The sequence below is a fragment of the Oncorhynchus nerka genome, linkage group LG27, assembly GCF_034236695.1.
Source record: "Oncorhynchus nerka isolate Pitt River linkage group LG27, Oner_Uvic_2.0, whole genome shotgun sequence".
NCBI lineage: Eukaryota > Metazoa > Chordata > Actinopteri > Salmoniformes > Salmonidae > Oncorhynchus > Oncorhynchus nerka.
In genome coordinates this window covers 72,479,817-72,499,320 of record NC_088422.1, presented here as the reverse complement: position 1 = coordinate 72,499,320, position 19,504 = coordinate 72,479,817, and the positions used below count along the sequence as shown (strand labels likewise).

General features: G+C 41.2%; 1 protein-coding gene across 5 annotated transcripts; it reads right to left on the bottom strand.

Moving 5' to 3' along the window:
* Positions 1 to 676: 676 nt before the first annotated feature.
* On the bottom strand, positions 677 to 19,365 carry LOC115112382 (differentially expressed in FDCP 8 homolog). 5 transcript variants are annotated; one of them, XM_029639406.2, is made up of 12 exons: positions 19,208 to 19,365; positions 16,358 to 16,480; positions 14,284 to 14,381; positions 13,913 to 14,074; positions 11,698 to 11,839; positions 11,187 to 11,351; positions 10,379 to 10,506; positions 9,376 to 9,489; positions 8,789 to 8,869; positions 2,523 to 2,663; positions 2,267 to 2,376; positions 677 to 1,975 (listed from the first exon to the last, which is right to left on the bottom strand). In XM_029639406.2, the coding sequence occupies exons 2-12, from the start codon at positions 16,464 to 16,466 to the stop codon at positions 1,882 to 1,884; spliced, it is 1,344 nt and encodes a 447-aa protein (XP_029495266.1). In that variant the 5' UTR covers positions 16,467 to 16,480; positions 19,208 to 19,365; the 3' UTR covers positions 677 to 1,881. The 5 variants fall into 5 exon arrangements, with proteins under 5 accessions (XP_029495266.1, XP_029495268.1, XP_029495267.1 ...); XM_029639408.2 differs by having other exon boundaries at positions 13,913 to 14,062; positions 19,208 to 19,364; XM_029639407.2 differs by lacking the exon at positions 19,208 to 19,365 and adding an exon at positions 18,242 to 18,376.
* Between the last annotated feature and the right edge of the window lie 139 nt (positions 19,366 to 19,504).

Here is a 19,504-nt window from a genome sequence, read left to right as displayed (position 1 = left end):
ATTTACATATCCTGTCCATAAAATATATGTTCGAATTTTCTAACTAGTTTTTTATTTTTATTTTACATTTATTTAACTAGGCAAGTCAGTTAAGAACAAAATCTTATTTTCAATTACGGCCTAGGAACAGTGGGTTAACTGCCTGTTCAGTGGCAGAACGACAGATTTGTACCTTGTCAGCTCGGGGGTTTGAACTTGCAACCTTCCGTTTACTAGTCGAATGCTCTAACCACTAGGCTACCCTGGGATGGGAATGCAGCTAAAGCGTTTTTATCTAAAAAAAAATAACTTCTGCATGTGAAAATACCGAACCCTACTCTTTACCCCACGTGTTTGATCTAGCCTAGGCTTTGTCACTTTTCTTTGGAGCCGTGGGCTTTGAACCACTGAGGTTGGGGGCAACTGGCTCACCCCCGGGAGTCGAACGCACACCTAAACAAACTCCTCCCACCGGGCCAGATAATTGAATCCCCTCATTCACTGGTCACATTTTCCACGACGATCAGATAGAAACAATCCCTCTCAATCCTTTTTAAATACAGTTTGTTGGTACACTGTTCAAAACAGCATTCAGTATGGCCAAGGTACACAGTAACATATGCATTAGCCTCTGCCACAGGCCTGGAGCATAGGGCTACATTGGCAAAGACTGCCACAATGTCAGCTAAAACACTCCTCACAACATAGAATTTATTAATACATTATTCATACGCAACTTCACATGATCTTACAATTCATGTTAATATCTGGATTTTCACTAACACATGGAACATTACACTTGCATGTTATGAAGATCATTATATAGAGGAAAAACATAACACAACCAAATACTCATTATTTTAAAACAAATAATTTGTCAACATCATCATGCTCATGTCCCCAGAAGTATCATTCGTCAGCTTTCTCATCTCTGAAAAGAATGTGCCATACCTTGATGCGGGCTGCAAAACCCCTCACAAAAATACTGTAAATAGATCACTTGATCAATGGGTAAATGCACACAGTGTTCAATTGGAGTTCCAAATATGTCAGCACACAGTGTGTCAACTTAAGATATAGTTAATCAGCACATCATAATGAGCTCTCCTTCACTTTAGTCTCTTGACATTGTTTACATGGCTGCCCAATAATTCTACTGTAAAAAAAGGTACTACATTAAAGTTCCCTAAGACATAACATACAAACCACATGTTCTCTTAAGTGTTTCAGGCAGATAATTCTGTGGTGTTCAAATAAACAATAAAAAAAACATTTTAGTGTCATTGTCCATCATGTAAAGCATTGTTTCACAACAGTGGGGTGAAATACCTCATGCCCATAGGGAGGAAGTCTTGAAGAGCTACGACCTAACCTCATTAAAATACCGGTCTCGTTATCGATGTCAGTTAAGGCCTGGAGGTGAATGGTAGTTTTGTTAAATTGATTTGTTAAGATTAATTTGGAATTTAACACCTACTTCAAGGTAGTTAAAGATATTTGATTGTTAAGAGGTAAAGACAATTATGTGACCAACATTGCAATTCATGCCTGCAACATGATGCCCATACAGTACTCTCTCACAGTAACACACAAACTGTACAACATTGGTTAAGTGCTCAGGGATGCGTTACTGTGGGCTATACAGTGCAGCCAGTCTCAGAGTATCACACTTCATTACCGGATCATATAAAACTCTAGTATCCTGCTACCATCTTCCGTAGTCCACTGAACTTGAACAAAGTAACTTAACATCCCCACAAAACAACAGAGAGAGAGAGAGCAAGAGGGAAAGCTAGTCATGTTTGTGTCATAAAAATGTCTTGATGGTCCTCAACATAAGAAAAAGTGCCATGGCCACTCCCACAGGTTGTCAGTCACAGTGACAGGGTTAGATCGCCAGGGCTACTTGTCTTTCGGATCCGGTGGATCGTCGTGCTTGCGTTCGGTCATCCGGGCACATTTCGGGCAAGTTGTGGAATTGTCATAGAAACAGTCCCTAAAGAGAAACAGCACACAGGGAAAAGGGCAAGTGTCAACCAATCACTGATATTATACATGAACACTACATATGTCTGATAAACGTGTCTGCCAGTGGAGGCTGGTGGAAGGAGCTATAGGAGGACTGACTCAATGTAATGGCTGGAATGGAATAAATGCAAGAGTCAAACATGTGGTTTCCATATGCATGATGTGTTTGTAATGGATGGAATGGACCAGTATCAATGAGCTCATCTTCCTATAGCTCCTCTCATCAACCTCACCTGGTGTCTACAGATAGGGGACTGACCTGTGGAAGACAGCAGAGCAGTCGTGACACACTGAGGTGTGGCTGTCAAACGGGAACAGGATGTCTCCTTCCTTACACAGCTCACAAACAAAGCCTTTGGCTTGGCACCGCTAGAGAGGGCAAAAGACAGGGCACAGCTCAGTATCACAGGTCTCTACAGCTCAGTAAAACATCTGCCTGCTCAACTGGTTTTCTCCCCAGAATGATTCCTGTTCTTCCTCACCTTTGTGATAGACAAGTAGAGTATAAAACTCACGTCACAGTCCAGTTTGATGTGCTTGGCAAAGGTAGTGTGGATCTCTGTGAGAGAGCAGCTGAGTCTGCCACTGGAGATGCCTATCAAATCCTGCAGCGAGTACATGTCATTGTTCTCCACAAAGTGCTGGCGATCATGGAGCTAAGAGAGGACGGGAGATTCAAATACAGTGGGGCAAAAAAGTATTTAGTCAGCCACCAATTGTGCAAGTTCTCCCACTTAAAAAGATGAGAGGTCTGTAATTTTCATCATAGGTACACTTCAACTATGACAAAATGAGAAAAAAAATCCAGAAAATCACACGGGGGGGACCTAGTGAATGACCTGCAGAGAGCTGGGACCAAAGTAACAAAGCCTACCATCAGTAACACACTACGCCGCCAGGGACTCAAATCCTGCAGTGCCAGACGTATCCCCCTGCTTAAGCCATTACATGTCCAGGCCCGTCTGAAGTTTTCTAGAGAGCATTTGGATGATCCAGAAGAAGATTGGGAGAATGTCATATGGTCAAATGAAACCAAAACAGAACTTTTTGGGTAAAAACTCAACTTGTCGTGTTTGGAGGACAAAGAATGCTGAGTTGCAGCCAAAGAACACCATACCTACTGTGAAGCATGGGGGTGGAAACATCATGCTTTGGGGCTGTTTTCCTGCAAAGGGACCAGGATGACTGATCCGTGTAAAGGAAATAATGAATGGGACCATGTATCGTGAGATTTTGAGTGAAAACCTTCCATCAGCAAGGGCATTGAAGATGAAACGTGGCTGGGTCTTTCAGCATGACAATGATCCCAAACACACCACCCGGGCAACGAAGGAGTGGCTTCGTAAGAAGCATTTCAAGGTCCTGGAGTGGCCTAGCCAGTCTCCAGATCTCAACCCCATAGAAAATCTTTGGAGGGAGTTGAAAGTCCGTGTTGCCCGGCAACAGCCCCAAAACATCACTGCTCTAGAGGAGATCTGCATTGAGGAATGGGCCAAAATACCAGCAACAGTGTGTGAAAACCTTGTGAAGACTTACAGAAAACGTTTGACCTCTGTCATTAACAACAAAGGGTATATAACAAAGTATTGAGATAAGTATTGTCAATAACAAAGGTTTATTTTCCACCATAATTTGCAAATAAATTGATTAAAAATCCTACAATGTGATTTTATGGATTTTTTCTCTCTCATTTGGTCTGTCATAGTTGAAGTGTACCTATGATGAAAATTACAGGCCTCTCATCTTTTAAAGTGGGAGAACTTGCACAATTGGTGGCTGACTAAATACTTTTTTTGCCCCACTGTATATAGAGAGAGAGGGAACTGACACATTTCCATATCCATTAAATTAGGTTAACTGACTTTAAACCAACTGAATGTTAATTCACATAATGTAATAACTAAAAGCATTGCCTGAAATTTGAGCACCTTTCCCTGGAAAAACAAACCCTTACTTGGGACAATATTTTCATATGCATTTTTCATTTGCATTCAAACTAGAACAATCCCCTCTTGTGCTGTATGTATCATATACCATAACTGCTCACAACTAAGCAGACACACACACACACACGTTGGAGTCATTAAAACTAATTTTTCAGCCACTCCACAAATTTCTTGTTAGCAAACTATAGTTTTGGCAAGTCGGTCCGGACATCTACTTTGTGCATGACACAAGTAACACAGATTATTTCACTGTATCACAATTCTAGTGGGTCAGAAGTTTACAAAACACAAAGTTGACTGTGCCTTTAAACAACTTGGAAAATTCCAGAAAACTATGTCATGGCATAAGAAGCTTCTGATAGGCTAATTGACATAATTTGACTCAAATGGTGGTGTACCTGTGGATGTATTTTAAGGCCTACCTTAAAACTCAGTGCCTCTTTGCTTGACATCATTGGAAAATCAAAAGAAATCAGCCAAGACCTCAGAAAAAAATTGTAGACCTCCACAAGTCTGGTTCATCCTTGGGAGCAATTTTCAAACGCCTGAAGGTACCACGTTCATCTGTACAAACAATAGTACACAAGTATAAACACCATGGGACCACGCAGCCGTCATACCGCTCAGGAAGGAGACGTGTTCTGTCTCCTAAAGATGAACATACTTTGGTGCGAAAAGTGAAAATCAATCCCAGAACAGCAGCAAAGGACCTTGTGAAGATGCTGGAGGAAACAGGTACAAAAGTATCTATATCCACAGTAAAAACAAGTCCCATATCGACATAACCTGAAAGGCCGCTCAGCAAGGAAGACCGCCATAAAAAAAGCCAGACTACGGTTTGCGACTGCACATGGGGACAAAGATCGTACTTTTTGGAGAAATGTCCTCTGGTCTGATGAAACACAAATGGAACTGTTTGGCCATAATAACCATCGTTATGTTTGGAGGAAAAAGGGGAGGCTTGCAAGCCCAAGAACACCATCCCAACCGTGAAGCACGGGGGTGGCAGCATCATGTTGTGGGGGTGCTTTGCTGCAGGTGGGACTGGTGCACTTCACAAAATAGATGGCATCATGAGATAGGAAAATTATGTGGATATATTAAAGCAACATCTCAGGACATCAGTCAGGAAGTTAAAGCTTGGTCGCAAATGGGTCTTCCAAACGGACAATGACTCCAAACGTTCTTCCAAAGTTGTGGCAAAATGGCTTAAGGACAACAAAGTCAAGGTATTGGAGTGGCCATCACAAAGCCCTGACCTCAATCCCATAGAAAATTTGTGGGCAGAACTGAAAAAGCATGTGCGAGCAAGGAGGACTACAAACCTGACTCAGTTACACCAGCTCTGTCAGGAGGAATGGACCAAAATTCACCCAACTAATTGTGGGAAGCTTGTAGAAGGCTACCCGAAACGTTTGACCCAAGTTAAACAATTTAAAGGCAATGCTACCAAATACGTATTGAGTGTATGTTAACTTCTGACCCACTGAGAATGTGATGAAATAAATAAAAGCTGAAATAAATCACTCTCTACTATTATCCTGACATTAAAAATAAAGTGGTGATCCTAACTGACCTAAGACAGTGCATTTTTACTAGGACTAAATGTCAGGCATTGTGAAAAAACTGAGTTTAAATGTATTTGGCTAATGTGTATATAAACTTCCGACTTCAACTGTGCATATCTACTTCCATTTCCCCGTACCCTTGAACATCGACTCAGTACTGTGGATTCATGTACACTGAACAAAAATAAAAAGCAAATTGCAATAATTTCAAATGTTTTACTGAGTTACAGTTCATAAGGAAATCAGTCAATGGCTGTGCGAAAAACGCTGGATATTGGCGGGAACTGTAAAATACTGTTGTACACGTCGATCCAGAGCAACCCAAATATGCTCAACAGGTGACATGTCTGGTGAGTATGAAGGCCATGGACTGGAACATTTTCAGCCTCCAGGAATTGTGTACAGATCCCTGCAACATGGGGCTGTGCATTATGCTGAACCATGAGGTGATGGCAGTGGATGAATGGCACGACAATGGGCCTCAGGCTCTCGTCATGGTAGCTCTGTGCATTCAAACTGCCATAGATAAAATGCAATTGTGCTCATTGTCTGTAGCTTATGCCTTCCCATACCATAACCCCACCAGCAAACCACTCACCCAATCGACACCACACACTACACTGTCTGCCATCTGCCTGGTACAACTGAAACCGGGATTCATCTGTGAAGAGCACACTTGTCCCGCGTGCCAGTGGCTATTGAAATCGGTTACAATGCCAAACTGCAATCAGGTCAAGACCATGGTGAGGACGTTGAGCATGCAGTTGAGCTTCCCTGAGACGGTTTGAGAGTTTATGCAGCAATTCTTCTGTTGTGCAAACCCACAGTTTCATCGGTTTGTCCGGGTGGCTAGTCTCAGATGATTGCAGATGAACGTAGAGGTCCTGGGCTGGCGTAGTTACATGTGGTCTGCGGTTGTGAGGCCAGTTGGACATACTGCCAAATTCTCTAAAACAACAACTTATGGTAGAGAAATTAACATTACATTCTCTGGCAACAGCTCTGAGGTGACATTCCTGCTGTCAGCATGCCAATTGCACACTCCCTCAAAACTTGAGACATCTCTGGCATTGTGTTGTGTAACAAAACTGCACATTTTAGAGTGGCCTTTTATTATCCCCAGCACAAGGCACACCTGTGTAATATTAATGCTGTTTAATCAGCTTCTTGATATGCCACACTGGTCAGGTGGATGGATTAAGTTGGCGAAAGAGAAATACTTCCTAACACATTCATGCACAGCATTTGAGAGAAATACGCATATGGATATCATACATATGGATATGTGCATATGGACAATTTCTAAGATCTTTTATTTCAGTTCATGAAACATGGGACCAACACTTTACATGTTGCGTTTATGTTTTTGTTCAGTATTTACAGGCAAGCTATCATTGCTCATTGTGTATTTATTCCTTGTGTTAGTTTTTTCTATTATTAAATATACCGGTCAAAAGTTTGGACACAATTACCTTTTCAAGGGTTTTTATTTGTACTATTTTCTACATTGTAGAATAATAGTGAATACATCAAAACTATGAAATAACACACATGGAATCATGTAGAAAAAGAAAAAAAAAGTGCTAAACAAATCAAAATATATTTTATATTTGAGATTCTTCAAATAGCCACCCTTTGCCTTGAGAGAATGCCAAGTGTGCAAAGCCGTCAACCAGCTTCATGAGGTAGTCACCTGGAATGTATTTCAATTAACAAGGTGCGCCTTGTTAAAAGTTAATTTATGGAATTTCTTTCCTTCTTTGAGCCAATCAGTTGTGACAAGGTAGGGGGGGTATACAGAAGAAAGCCCTATTTGGTAAAAAACCAAGTCCATATTATGGCAAGTACAGCTCAAATAAGCAAAGAGAAATTACAGTTCATCATTACTTTAAGACATTAAGGTCAGTCAATACGGAACATTTAAAGAACTTTGAAAGTTTCTTCAAGTGCAGTCGTGAAAACCATCAAGCGCTATGATGAAAACGGCTCTAATGAGGACTGCCACAGGAATGGAAGACCCAGAGTTACCTCTGCTGCAGAGCATAAGTTCATTAGAGTTATCAGCCTCAGGAATTGCAGTCCAAATAAATGCTTCACAGAGTTCAAGTAACGGACACATCTCAACATCAACTGTTCAGAGGAGACTGTGAATCAGGCCTTCATGGTCAAATTGTTACAAAGAAACCACTACTAAAGGACACCAATAAGAAGAGACTTGCTTGGGCCTGGAGTCCAAATTTGAGATTTTTGGTCCCAACCGGGTGTGGGTGAACTGATGATCTCCGCATGTGTATTTCCCACCGTAAAGCATGGAGGAGGAGGTTATTTTCTGGTGACACGGTCTGTGATTTATTTAGAATTCAAGGCACACTTAATCAGCATGGCTACCACAGCATCCTGCAGCGATAAGCCATCCCATCTGGTTTGGGCTTAGTGGGACTGTCATTTGTTTTTCAACAGGACATTGATCCAACACACCTCAGGCTGTGTAAGGGCTATTTTACCAATAATTAGAGTGATGGAGTGCTGCATCAGATGACCTGGCCTCCACAATCACCCGAAATCAACCCAATTGAGATGGTTTGGGATGAGTCGGACCGCAGAGTGAATGGAAAAGCAACCAACAAGTCCTCAACATATGTGGGAACTCCTTCAAGACTATTGGAAAAGCATTCCAGGTGAAGCTGGTGGAGAGAATGCCAAGAGTGTGCGACGCTGTCATCAAGGCAAAGGGTGGCTATATGAAGAATCTCAAATAAATGTTGATTTGTTAAACACTTTTTTGATTACTACATGATTTCATATGTGTTATTTCATAGTTTATGTCTTCACTATTATTCTACAATGTAGAAAATGGTAAAAATAAAGAAAAACCCTTGAATGAGTAGTGTATATTTATTTTCTTTATTGTATTCTGCATTGTTGGGAAGGGCCCGTAAGTAAACATTTTACTTAGTCTACATCTGTTGTTTACAAAGCATGTCACATTTTAAACTTGATATGATTCTTATATCAGCATGTTATTAATAAAAGGCCAGAGAGTGGCGCTGTTGCAGCACATACTGAGCCATGACATCAGCAAAAATGGGTTCCTCTGGGTTGTTTAACAATACTGCTGCAAGACCCTTATGCAAGGCACTGGACGCAAATGCAATGTCCTTTATACAGAGATTGGAATGCAATATTTATGTGATGCTATGGCTGTGGTGAAGATGTCGTGGAGGTGTTGGGATGATGATGCGTTGATATTGCGGGGATGTTGCTGACCTGCAGTAGCAGCCGTGCCTCCATGGCCTCCTTACAGGTGATGAAGTAGGGCTTCATCAGTAGGATGTCCTGACGGAGCTTCTGCAGGGAGGAACACATTCACACACAAGCCATCAGTCACACCCTGATTCCATGGGCCAATGTCAGACAACATGTTCTATGGGAAATCGCTTTTGAATGTGAATATTTCTAATTTCATGAAACTATCTGATGAAGCTAGTTCTTTTATATACCATAAACAAGTGTCTTTCTTCTCTGGCCCGACAATCTCCCCAATGACAGAAACGGCTGTCTATCTCCCTCAGTATTCTAATCCCTCACCACAAAACACACTGGCACAAATAGAACCGCTGACTGGTGAGAATGTCCTGAAAACAAAAGCCTGGCCTACTGTGTGATAGTACAGACAAGGAAGAGCTCCCAAAACAAGTTCTATAGCAAACCCAGACTTAATCCAAGTTTATATGGAGTGCAAGACAAAACCAAAAACTGTACAAAAAGACAAAACCACATTTTAATGAATTTATGTCACAAACTTTCAGTACACACTATTCATGCAGAGTCCCTGTTGCTGATATGTCACCTACCCTGATCTCCACTAGTTCCTCCACAAAGTTGAAGAGCAGTGGGTTGACCTCCCTCAGTTTCAGTACAGGCCGGGGTATCATCAGGGCCAGGTAACGCATGGAGGAACGACATACCTGACCAGAGAGCAGGGGACACACTGTTAGAGATAGAACTGCACAGAATGAAAATAGTCAAACACAGACGCTAAGAAAACAGTGTTTTAATGTGTTCTGTCTCCATGTGATACACTGTGATGGGGTTATATGCTCTCAACATCATAGGATCATTATTATTCCCTGCTTCAGGCCTGGTTCTTCAGTGATTTGTATCCATTACACGGTCACCAAAGGAAACAGCGGTGCCTTCTCTTACCAGCTGCTCATCATGTAATATAAGGTAGAGTTAGTTGAAGTTCCTGCTTGTGTAAACATCATGTAATATAAAGGTAGAGTTAGTTGAAGTTCCTGCTTGTGTAAACATCATGTAATATAAAGGTAGAGTTAGTTGAAGTTCCTGCTTGTGTAAACATCATGTAATATAAAGGTAGAGTTTGTTGAAGTTCCTGCTTGTGTAAACATCATGTAATATAAAGGTAGAGTTAGTTGAAGTTCCTGCTTGTGTAAACATCATGTAATATAAAGGTAGAGTTAGTTGAAGTTCCTGCTTGTGTAAACATCATGTAATATAAGGTAGAGTTAGTTGAAGTTCCTGCTTGTGTAAACATCATGTAATATAAAAGGTAGAGTTAGTTGAAGTTCCTGCTTGTGTAAACATCATGTAATATAAAGGTAGAGTTAGTTTAAGTTCCTGCTTGTGTAAACATCATGTAATATAAAGGTAGAGTTAGTTGAAGTTCCTGCTTGTGTAAACATCATGTAATATAAAGGTAGAGTTAGTTGAAGTTCCTGCTTGTGTAAGCATCATGTAATATAAAGGTAGAGTTTGTTGAAGTTCCTGCTTGTGTAAAAAAAATCTATATTGATAAAGGAAAAACAGTGTGCTATTAACATCTCTCTTTGGTACCTTGCGTGGCTCAAACTCCCAGTTGTGGATGACGCGTGCAGGGATGACAGCGGTGTCATTCCAGTGGCAGGTGCTGCAGTAGTACTGGCCCGTGTAGTCACACTGCCTGGCCTCGCTGGGCACGCCCCCTACAGGACAACACAACACAGTGAAGTGCAGTGCAGCATGGGGCTCAGTGAGTGATTATGACACCATGCCACACAACTCTCACTGACATAACTGTCTCAGAGACAACTCACTGATCTTGCAACTAACACTGTCACACAACACTCACTGACACATTCCGGAACAAATATTTTCCTAAACACAACATAATTAAACTCTTAATGAGATACTACAACTCAGCATATCTTTTGATTTACCATACATTCAACATCTCCCAGGGAGGAGAATCCTGGCAAGTAACTATTGCTGTAACTTTTAATGATCACATTACACTATCAAAGCTGATTTAACTCTCCAAGCTCGATGTGAGTGCATTAGATTAGCAGGCTGAGTTAAGCACCATCTGTTCTATTAGCATAGAGAGTGGATGAGTGACTGTGCTCTAGCTAAATCTCTTTAGATCCCCACAGAGAAACACTTACTGGGCCCTAGGTTTACCTTGTACAGTACAGTAGGTTTAGTCACATTAGTCTGTGAGAGGAGAAGAAATGTCCACACAGCCCATTGAACCAGAGGTTAGGCATTGCGTTTATAACTGTGATTGTGTTAAAACAAGGGTCCATAGACATCATGCCCATATATTTCAATTTGTGCTGACTGCTAATTGGCTATCAAGTCGGTCTCATAAAGGCTGAACACTCACTTAGTGACACAGGCGTGCGGCACTCGGCACAGCGGTAGTCCTGCCGGTCCAGCCCGATCTCTGGGCAGATGCTTAGCTCGTACTCTGACTGGTGGCTGACCTTTGACCTCACACAGGACTTGTTGATGAGGTTCAAGCACTTGCTATGGCAACGGTAGTAACATCCTGCGAGAGGAACAGGGGGACAGAGATATTAGTCAACGGGTAACTACCGTTTTAAAATTCAATATGTGACTTAAGATTCTGGAGAGAAAGTTGGCCATACGGTACACCAATTCAATTTCTCTCTCCAACTCAATTAATTCACCAGGACCAACGTCGACCAATAGAGGAGAATAGAAGGTCTCAGGAGGGCAGTGTTGCCTAGCAACTAACGCTATTCAGTTTTGGTTGCTTAGCAATGTTCCCTCTTTTATAGTTTACCCAAGTTCAGCCATACAGCTGTAACCGTTCAGTGTCCATGAGGTTTTACCACTGAGAACATTTTGACTTAGTTTTAATGCACTCTTACCTGTGCAGGTGTACCAGGTCTGGATGAGGCCCCAGATGATAGTACTGCACTTATCACACGTCTGTTTCACACTCTTGCTCTTCTCCTTGGAGAAACGATGCTCCAATAGTACCCTAAGGTTTGGCTCATCCTCTTCAGGGTCCTGTTGAGTGACAAGGAGCAGAGTCAATCAGAACACAGCATTGTGTCAGAGACCTACACTATAGTCTCTGTTATTAATCAACTGGACGAGTTCACTGCAGCACTTTCAACCCACTCATTCTCACAGTGTGTGAATGACACCAAAACAACCCATATTTTAAACAATTCAGGCAATCCCAGCAGAATCCAGACACTGCAAGGGCTATACGGGGTGGTTTCAAATGGTTTTTTTAAAGTTCAAATGTGACAACCACAGTGAGAGACTCACATAACATGGACACGAAGACCAAAACAAGTACATTGCCTTCAGAAAGTATTCACACCCCTTCGACTTATTCCACATTTTGTGGTTACAGTCTGAATTAAAAATGGATTAAATTGATTTTTTCCCCTCTCACCCATCTAAAAGACAATACCCCATAATGACAAAGTGAAAACATGTTTTAGAAAGTTTTGCAAATGTATTGAAAATAAAATACAGAATTCTCTCATTTACATAGGTATTCAGACTCCCGAGTCAATACATGTTAGAATCACCTTTTGCAGCAATTACAGCTGTGAGTCTTTCTGAGTAAGTCTAAGCACCTTGCACACTTGGCTTGTACATTATTTGCCCCATTATTCTTTTTTTAAATTCTTCAAGCTCAATAATGTTGGTTGTTGATCATCGCTAGACAGCCATTTTCAAGTTTTGCCATAGATTTTCAAGCTGATTTAAGTCAAAACTAACTTGGCCACGATAGAATATTCAATGTCATCTTGGTAAACAACTCCAGTGTATATTTGGCCTGTGTTAGGTTATTGTCCTGCTGAAAGGTGAATTTGTCTCCCATTGTCTGTTGGAAAGCAGACTGAACCAGGTTTTCCTCTAGGATTTTGCCTGTGCTTAGCTCAATACCATTTATTTTTATCCTAAAAAATAAATTTAAAAAAACTCAGTCTTTGCCGATGACAAGCATACCCATAACATGATGCAGCCACCACCATGATTGAAAAAATATAGAGTGGTATTCAGTGATGTGTTTGCCCCAAACATAACACTTTGTATTCAGTGCATGAAGTTAATTTCTTAGCCACATTTTTTGCAGTTTTACTTTAGTGCCTTATTGCAAACAGGATGCACTCTGGCATTTAGGTTAGTATTGTAGAGTAGCTACAATGTTGTTGATCCATCTTCAGTTTACTCCTGTCACAGCCTTTAAACTCTAACTGTTTTAAAGTCACCATGGGCCTCATGATGGAATCCCTGAGCAGTTTCCTTCTTCTCCGGCAACAGAGTGGCTGAGTTTATTGATATGCCATTCAAAGTGTAATTAATACGTTTACCATGCTCAAAGATATATTTCAATGTCTGCTTTTTTTTACTCAATTAGGTGCCCTTGTTTGCGAGGCTTTGGAAAACCTTACTGGTCTTTGTGTTTGAATCTGTGTTTGAAATTCATTGCTCGACTGAGGGACCTTACAGTTAATTGTCAGTGTGGGATACAGAGCTGAGGTAGTCATTCAAAAATAATGTTAAACACTATTATTGCAGACTATTATTGAGTCCATGCAACTTATGTGACTTGTTAAGCAAATGTTTACTCCTGAACTTATTTAGGCTTACCATAACAAAGGGGTTGAATTCTTGACTCAAGACATTTCAGCTTTTCATTTTTATTTAATTTGTAAACATTTCTAAAAACATAATTCCACTTTGACATTATGGGTTATTGTGTGTAGGCCAGTGACACAAAATCTCAATTTAATACATTTTAAATTTAGGCTGGAAAACAACAAAATGTGGAAAAAGTCAAGGGGTGACTACTTTCTGAAGGCACTGTATGTTACACAGTAATATTGTATTGACATTTCCAGAGGTAGTGAATGATTTGTGAATGGCTTTCATGCATACACAGTGCATACACAGTTCATGTTCACAAGTAAGTGCTCTGACTCTTCTACGTTGGTCGACTCTTCTACATAGATATGACTACTGCCATCTACCTCCCATGACTAATTCCTTACCCCCTTAACTCATGGCCTCTGGGCAGTTCAATACTTCCCTCTAGCCTCCCCTCTCCCCTGGTCTTACATTGAGCTCCTGTAGTTTGAGGCGTAGGTGGACAAGTTTGACCACAGTGTCCTTCTGTCTCTCTGAATGCTCAGGCAGCTCCAGGATTAATCTCTTACACTCCTCTATGGCCATCTTCAGCTGCTCAATGTCCGACGCTACAAACGAGCCCTGCACGGGGACATACAGTAAAAACACACAAACACACATAAGTCCATGCATGAGCAGACACCAAATCTCACATTAACACATACAGATTGACATTTAAACTGCACATAGACAAGTGTATCCATCACAGTTGTGTTTTCACTAAGAATTACTTTTCATGCAACCTCACCGACTAGTCAGTGGTTCACCAACATCCAAAATGGACGTATAAGGATTGTTCTTACGACAGGTCGAGAGAAGTGGTCCTCTGCCAGTCCCAGGTCCATGGCTCGGTCCAAACTCTGGTTTCTGCTCTTAGAGGAGAAGAGCTCAGGTCTCAGCTCTGAGGAAAGACAGACAAGAAGTACTGTAAGCATTGTTCTCACTCTCTCTCACACACACACACACACACAGTAAAGCTCACGCACGCCCACTTAAACCTCACACATGACTACACACAACCTTTTACAGAACACATATTTGTCTAAAAGGAGTTTCACCCTCTGAGTGGATAAAGCAGTCACAATATACTGTTTTATACAAATATGTGCTCTGTTTAAAACCAAAGGGAAACTGCCTTTGAAGTGCTAAAGGTCACTAGGTAACAGACTTAAGCCTATACAGCCTCAAGATTAGCAGGCAGATATGATTCATCTAACAGTCCCACTGTACAGATGTGGGTATGGATGTGGGCCAGACATCAGCTTACGCTCCCACAATTTACACCTCACCTATTGGATTTAACAAAGGCTATTGTCCCTGATTTGCAATAATCTTATTATTCTTCGTAAAATTATTTGGGGCACGTTTATGTTACTTCATTAAAGGGTTTGACAACAAAGAATTTAGAATTATAGTACAAAGGCAAGTCATGGCAGATAGGAGCTTTATTCTCTGACACCAACTCAAATGTGGGTTGCTGTATTATCAGACTAATCACACAGATCAAAGCAATCTGACAATCTGATGAAGAAAGTTCTCCTCGGTTTAGCTCGGCTCCCAACTTCAGCACCAGAGCATACACAGTTCAGCTCTCCAGTCTTTAAATCAAAGGGAGTGCTAGTAGGCCTGGGGGGCATGTAAACTGATCAAATATTTAAAGCCTTAGAGGAACCAGAGGGAGGCTTTAAGCCATTTTGTGTGGTTTTGTGCCAGGGTACCAGACATTGGCTGAGGGCTAGCCTCTTTGAAACTCTAAGCTTCTACATCTCCAAAGACCACTTCCTGATAAAAAGCTTTTATTTTTGGCTGTAACAGACGCCTCAACACAGTAAGAAATGGATCAATTAGGCCTAAAGATCACGAGGGACAAGATTCCCCTCCTATCATCATAAAAAATATATATATATTATGAAAATACAGAGATGCTACATGACATGTGCTATTACATTAGCAGTTAGCCTGGACCCTCGGCAATAAGCATTTTGGATGTCTAACAACTGACTAGTTCAACAGATGGACCTAGAGCCAGAACATATCATTACAAACAACATTCAGCAGGTAGTAGTCTCAAGGTAGCCTGTATCAAGTAAACCCATAGCTAATCTCACTATCTAGGCCTGCATACTGTTTGTACCTGCATACACCTCAGATGACATCATGGTAGCGAGAGACAAGACATCCTGAGTCGCTGGCTGCCAGAAAGTGCTGGAGAGGCTGACAGATGCAGCTGAAGCCTAGACAGTGTTCTAGTGAATTGAGCTAAGTGTAGGCATATGATTACAGGAATCGTTCTGAACCACATTACCACCTAATGCACCCGTCTCAGTTCCTCTCATTACTTTTGGCCCATAACTACAGATCCACGATCAGTTGATGAGCTCATAATGGTTAGGGCGCTGTTGCAAGAGTGGTACTAAATCAGATATTAAGCAACAGAGACAAGGACAGCAGCCTTCTTCCTCTTTCAGTCTATGCTGTTGTTTAGCTGTACAGTCAGTCACTTCATTTCAAAATGTATAGATTGTTCCATCTCTTGCAGACTATAGTTCTGCAGACAAAGCTTGCTCTGGTACCGGTTGCAGCACTAAACTTGCAGATGCAGACTGGCTGCACAGACAACATGAACTGACTTCCCACCAGGCTACTGCACTACTCCATCTTCCATAAGAGACTGCTGCAGTGTCATCAGGTTGCCGGCTCATCCATTCTCCAGGCCTTTGCTGAGATGAGTAAAACACACAGAAGCTGCCTCTGCATTCTCTTTTCATCACATGGCAATCACATTCAGCACTGGTGTTAATTCATTTCACATTCACACATGTATATTGGGACCCATCAATGAACTAGGCTACTATTCAACCCGCCAGTCACACTCACCATCTCGAGAGGGGTTTTTACCCCCTGGGGGGCCGCCCTCCTCCTCCCCCCGATCAAAGGGGTTGAGGCGGGCTTGGCGAAAAGAAGCAGGTCTCTCATGATATTCCATCTCACCGGCTACATCTGTGGAAGACACACAACACATGGTCAGTCATGAACCAGAAGGACGAGAGACATATGGACTAGGCTACGTTCCACCAAGCCAAGCCTCAAGGGGGGGGGGGGTCAAACTCGCTCTACCTTGACACTCCCTCAAGGACAGAGTGGTTATTTTCTATCCAGTCAATATGGCTGTACTGCCATTTATTGCTTTGTAATTTGATCCTGTGAGTGTTGACCTTCCATGTTTTATAGATGAAGGTGAGCTACCATAAGCATGAGGAAATGGGTACAGAGATTTGGTACTCAGGCATGGTTGATATGCCATGTTATGATGTCTTGTAGGGATCAGATAGACACATCTAATATGCATTATCATAGACACATAACCTTAGCAGTCATCAGAACTGCAGGATCAGCTCAGATGAGCGACTGCACTGTCTGAAAACAAGCAAGACTCCCATTAAAAGTAATAGTTTAGAGGGTTGTCACTGTTTTTGCTTTGACTTATAGCCTAAACATGTCCTCAAATACTATATTTTATTATTTTACATGCATTTAGAAGCTATTTTACCAGAGGTGGACCAAGTCACTATTATTCGAGCGTCAAGTCACAAGATGAGCCTCAAGTCGAGTCCCAAGTAGAACAGTTCAAGACTCGAGCCAAGTCCAAGTCGTGCATTCTAAGAGCAAGTCAAGTCTCAAGTTTAAAAAAAGAACTATACATGCAAACGCCTTGTCCAACTACAAATCTTTTCTATCTATTGAGGCTACCAGACAGCCCTTTCCATTATTTTGCTACAACACATTTTGACTAGCCTATGTAATAGTAAAATAGGGACTTGTAGCAGTCAAGACATCAGCAGAAGACACGTCAATGTGCTCAGAATGTAGACTTATTTACACGTCTTGGTAATCCAATGGTGAAAGCCAGATCACACAAAATATATGAGTAGATTTACCAAATATGCACAGGCAATAGCCCAAAAGAAATAGCATCTGTATCAGGCTTAACCTGTTCTATCTGAATGGACACAGGTCGAGGGCAAGACTGTACACCCTCCCCCCTGAGAAACCAAATCTACCAGGAGCTCAAACAGGTAGGCCTACATAATATAAGCGCTTGGCCCCCAAGACCATACAATTACCAAATTGGCAATTACAACCAATAAACTGGTTCTACAATGTAAACGGAAATTTCCACATCCATTGGTACATTTGTCTTAATCAGACTTAATGATTATTTATGATATTTCAACCCCATGCATACATGGAACAATATGTTCACACACAACAAACATGACGGAGTCATAGGACACAGACACACAGAACCCCGACATAACCCAGGGAATATGAACAAAGGAAACCATACATTGAATTTAATAAACAGAACTTCTACTTCATGAGTCTTACGAACGTTAATGTGCACTATACACATCGCGCCAACTCAGAGTAAGAAATGGTTGGCTAAATTAAATGGTATCAATCGTATGTTTATCAAACCAGAAACATAAATCTCTACGTATTGCAATAAACGGTATGAATATAGAATGATGGAACTTGAGCAATTATTGTAGTATTTGATGGAATATAGATTTACCTCATAAGGAATATGCATTTAAACGTGTGAAAGCAACAGCAAACATTTTAACAGGAAAAAAGCGGAGGCTAGAGCCGCGCAGGAGGCTATGGTGCGTCTTCGCCACAGTAATAATTCATTTTAACAACAAATTCCAAATGCCAGCTTCATAAGTAAATGACCAATTTCAAGCAATTGTTACATACCAAAACACCAGTAGGCATATGATGATACGTGTTGCCCAATTGCTGGTGAGTTTACAAAGTAAACCGTTAATATTCTTGATCACCACATTTTTTTGGAGCTGCATATTTATCGTCTCTTTTGCGATACACTCGATCTTATAGTGGTACAGCAAATCATCAATCGCTTCGCTAGCTCACCCGACCTGTGTTGATTGACAGTTTGCTGGTCCGATCAGAGTGCCGAGTGTGCGTTTCATTAGCCAATCTGTTGCAGGTTTTTTTGCAAGGGTGATGCTGCGGCTACTGTCTCTGGCTACGTGTAGAAATCAATCCATAGTATAATCTGTGCCACAAAATATTACAAACCTGGCCAGATCATTTTAATTCATAAATCTCATGTCAAAATCGAGTGCTGATGCTCCAAGTCATTTTCTTTTTCTATCAAGTCATGTGACTGGAGTCCACAACTCTGCTTTATACAAAAAAAAATGGTATACAACCTGTATAATCCCATTACAATATTTTAGGTTGACAATAATTATATTAAACTATTTGATATCACATGCCATACTTTTATTTTGCTGCATAACTAAAATCCGGAGTATGCCTCTACTGCCATGTATTCAATTTAGACTGTTTTGGATATCTCCCTGGCCAATATGGCTGCCATATCACTCCATTCTGGAACGTCAATGGTTTCTGACATTAGCCCTCTATCTAGTAATTTAATAGTATCTCAACTAGCTAGTTAGATAACGTTACCTACAAAACGAAAGGGTAGCACGTAAGAAGGTTCCGAGTTTTAAAACATTGGGAGACTTGCATGAGCCAAGTAGCCAGTAACTATAAACGGCAATGTTATCAACAATGTTAGCTGTGAAAACTAAAATCACTGTAAATATTAATAGCCAGCTTGCTAGTAAAACAGTCGTTAGCTTAGCTAGCTAGCCTACTTGCTGGCTAACATTCCCTAGACAGTTTACTTACCCCATTGTCCACCTTCAAACAACAAGATTTCATCCGTATATTATTGATGTTGGACACTTTGAACGCTGTGCAATCAGTTTTCTTCGCAAATATATCCTGTATCCTTTGGTTCTCTGTCATCACCATCACACAGAATGATTCCAATGTTTTTCTCTGTCAGCGCAGGAATACTTCTTTGCAGCGATACCTCGCGGGAAATTTATGTAACAACAACCATGACTGGTGTTTTGCTGGCAATAGTGGTATGCACTTGATGCATGCGTACATGATACAACATTCATAAATCAACCTGGATAT

What these genes read in the sequence shown, in the direction of transcription:
- LOC115112382 (XM_029639406.2), bottom strand. Translation starts at nt 16,466, where the DNA reads ATGGAATATCATGAGAGACCTGCTTCTTTTCGCCAAGCCCGCCTCAAC. An exon ending in CCGCACGCCTGTGTCACTAA is followed by an intron (nt 10,507 to 11,186) that starts GTGAGTGTTCAG and finishes GTTGTCCTGTAG; the next exon opens with GGGGCGTGCCCAGCGAGGCC. An exon ending in AGGAACTAGTGGAGATCAGG is followed by an intron (nt 8,870 to 9,375) that starts GTAGGTGACATA and finishes TCCTCCCTGCAG; the next exon opens with AAGCTCCGTCAGGACATCCT.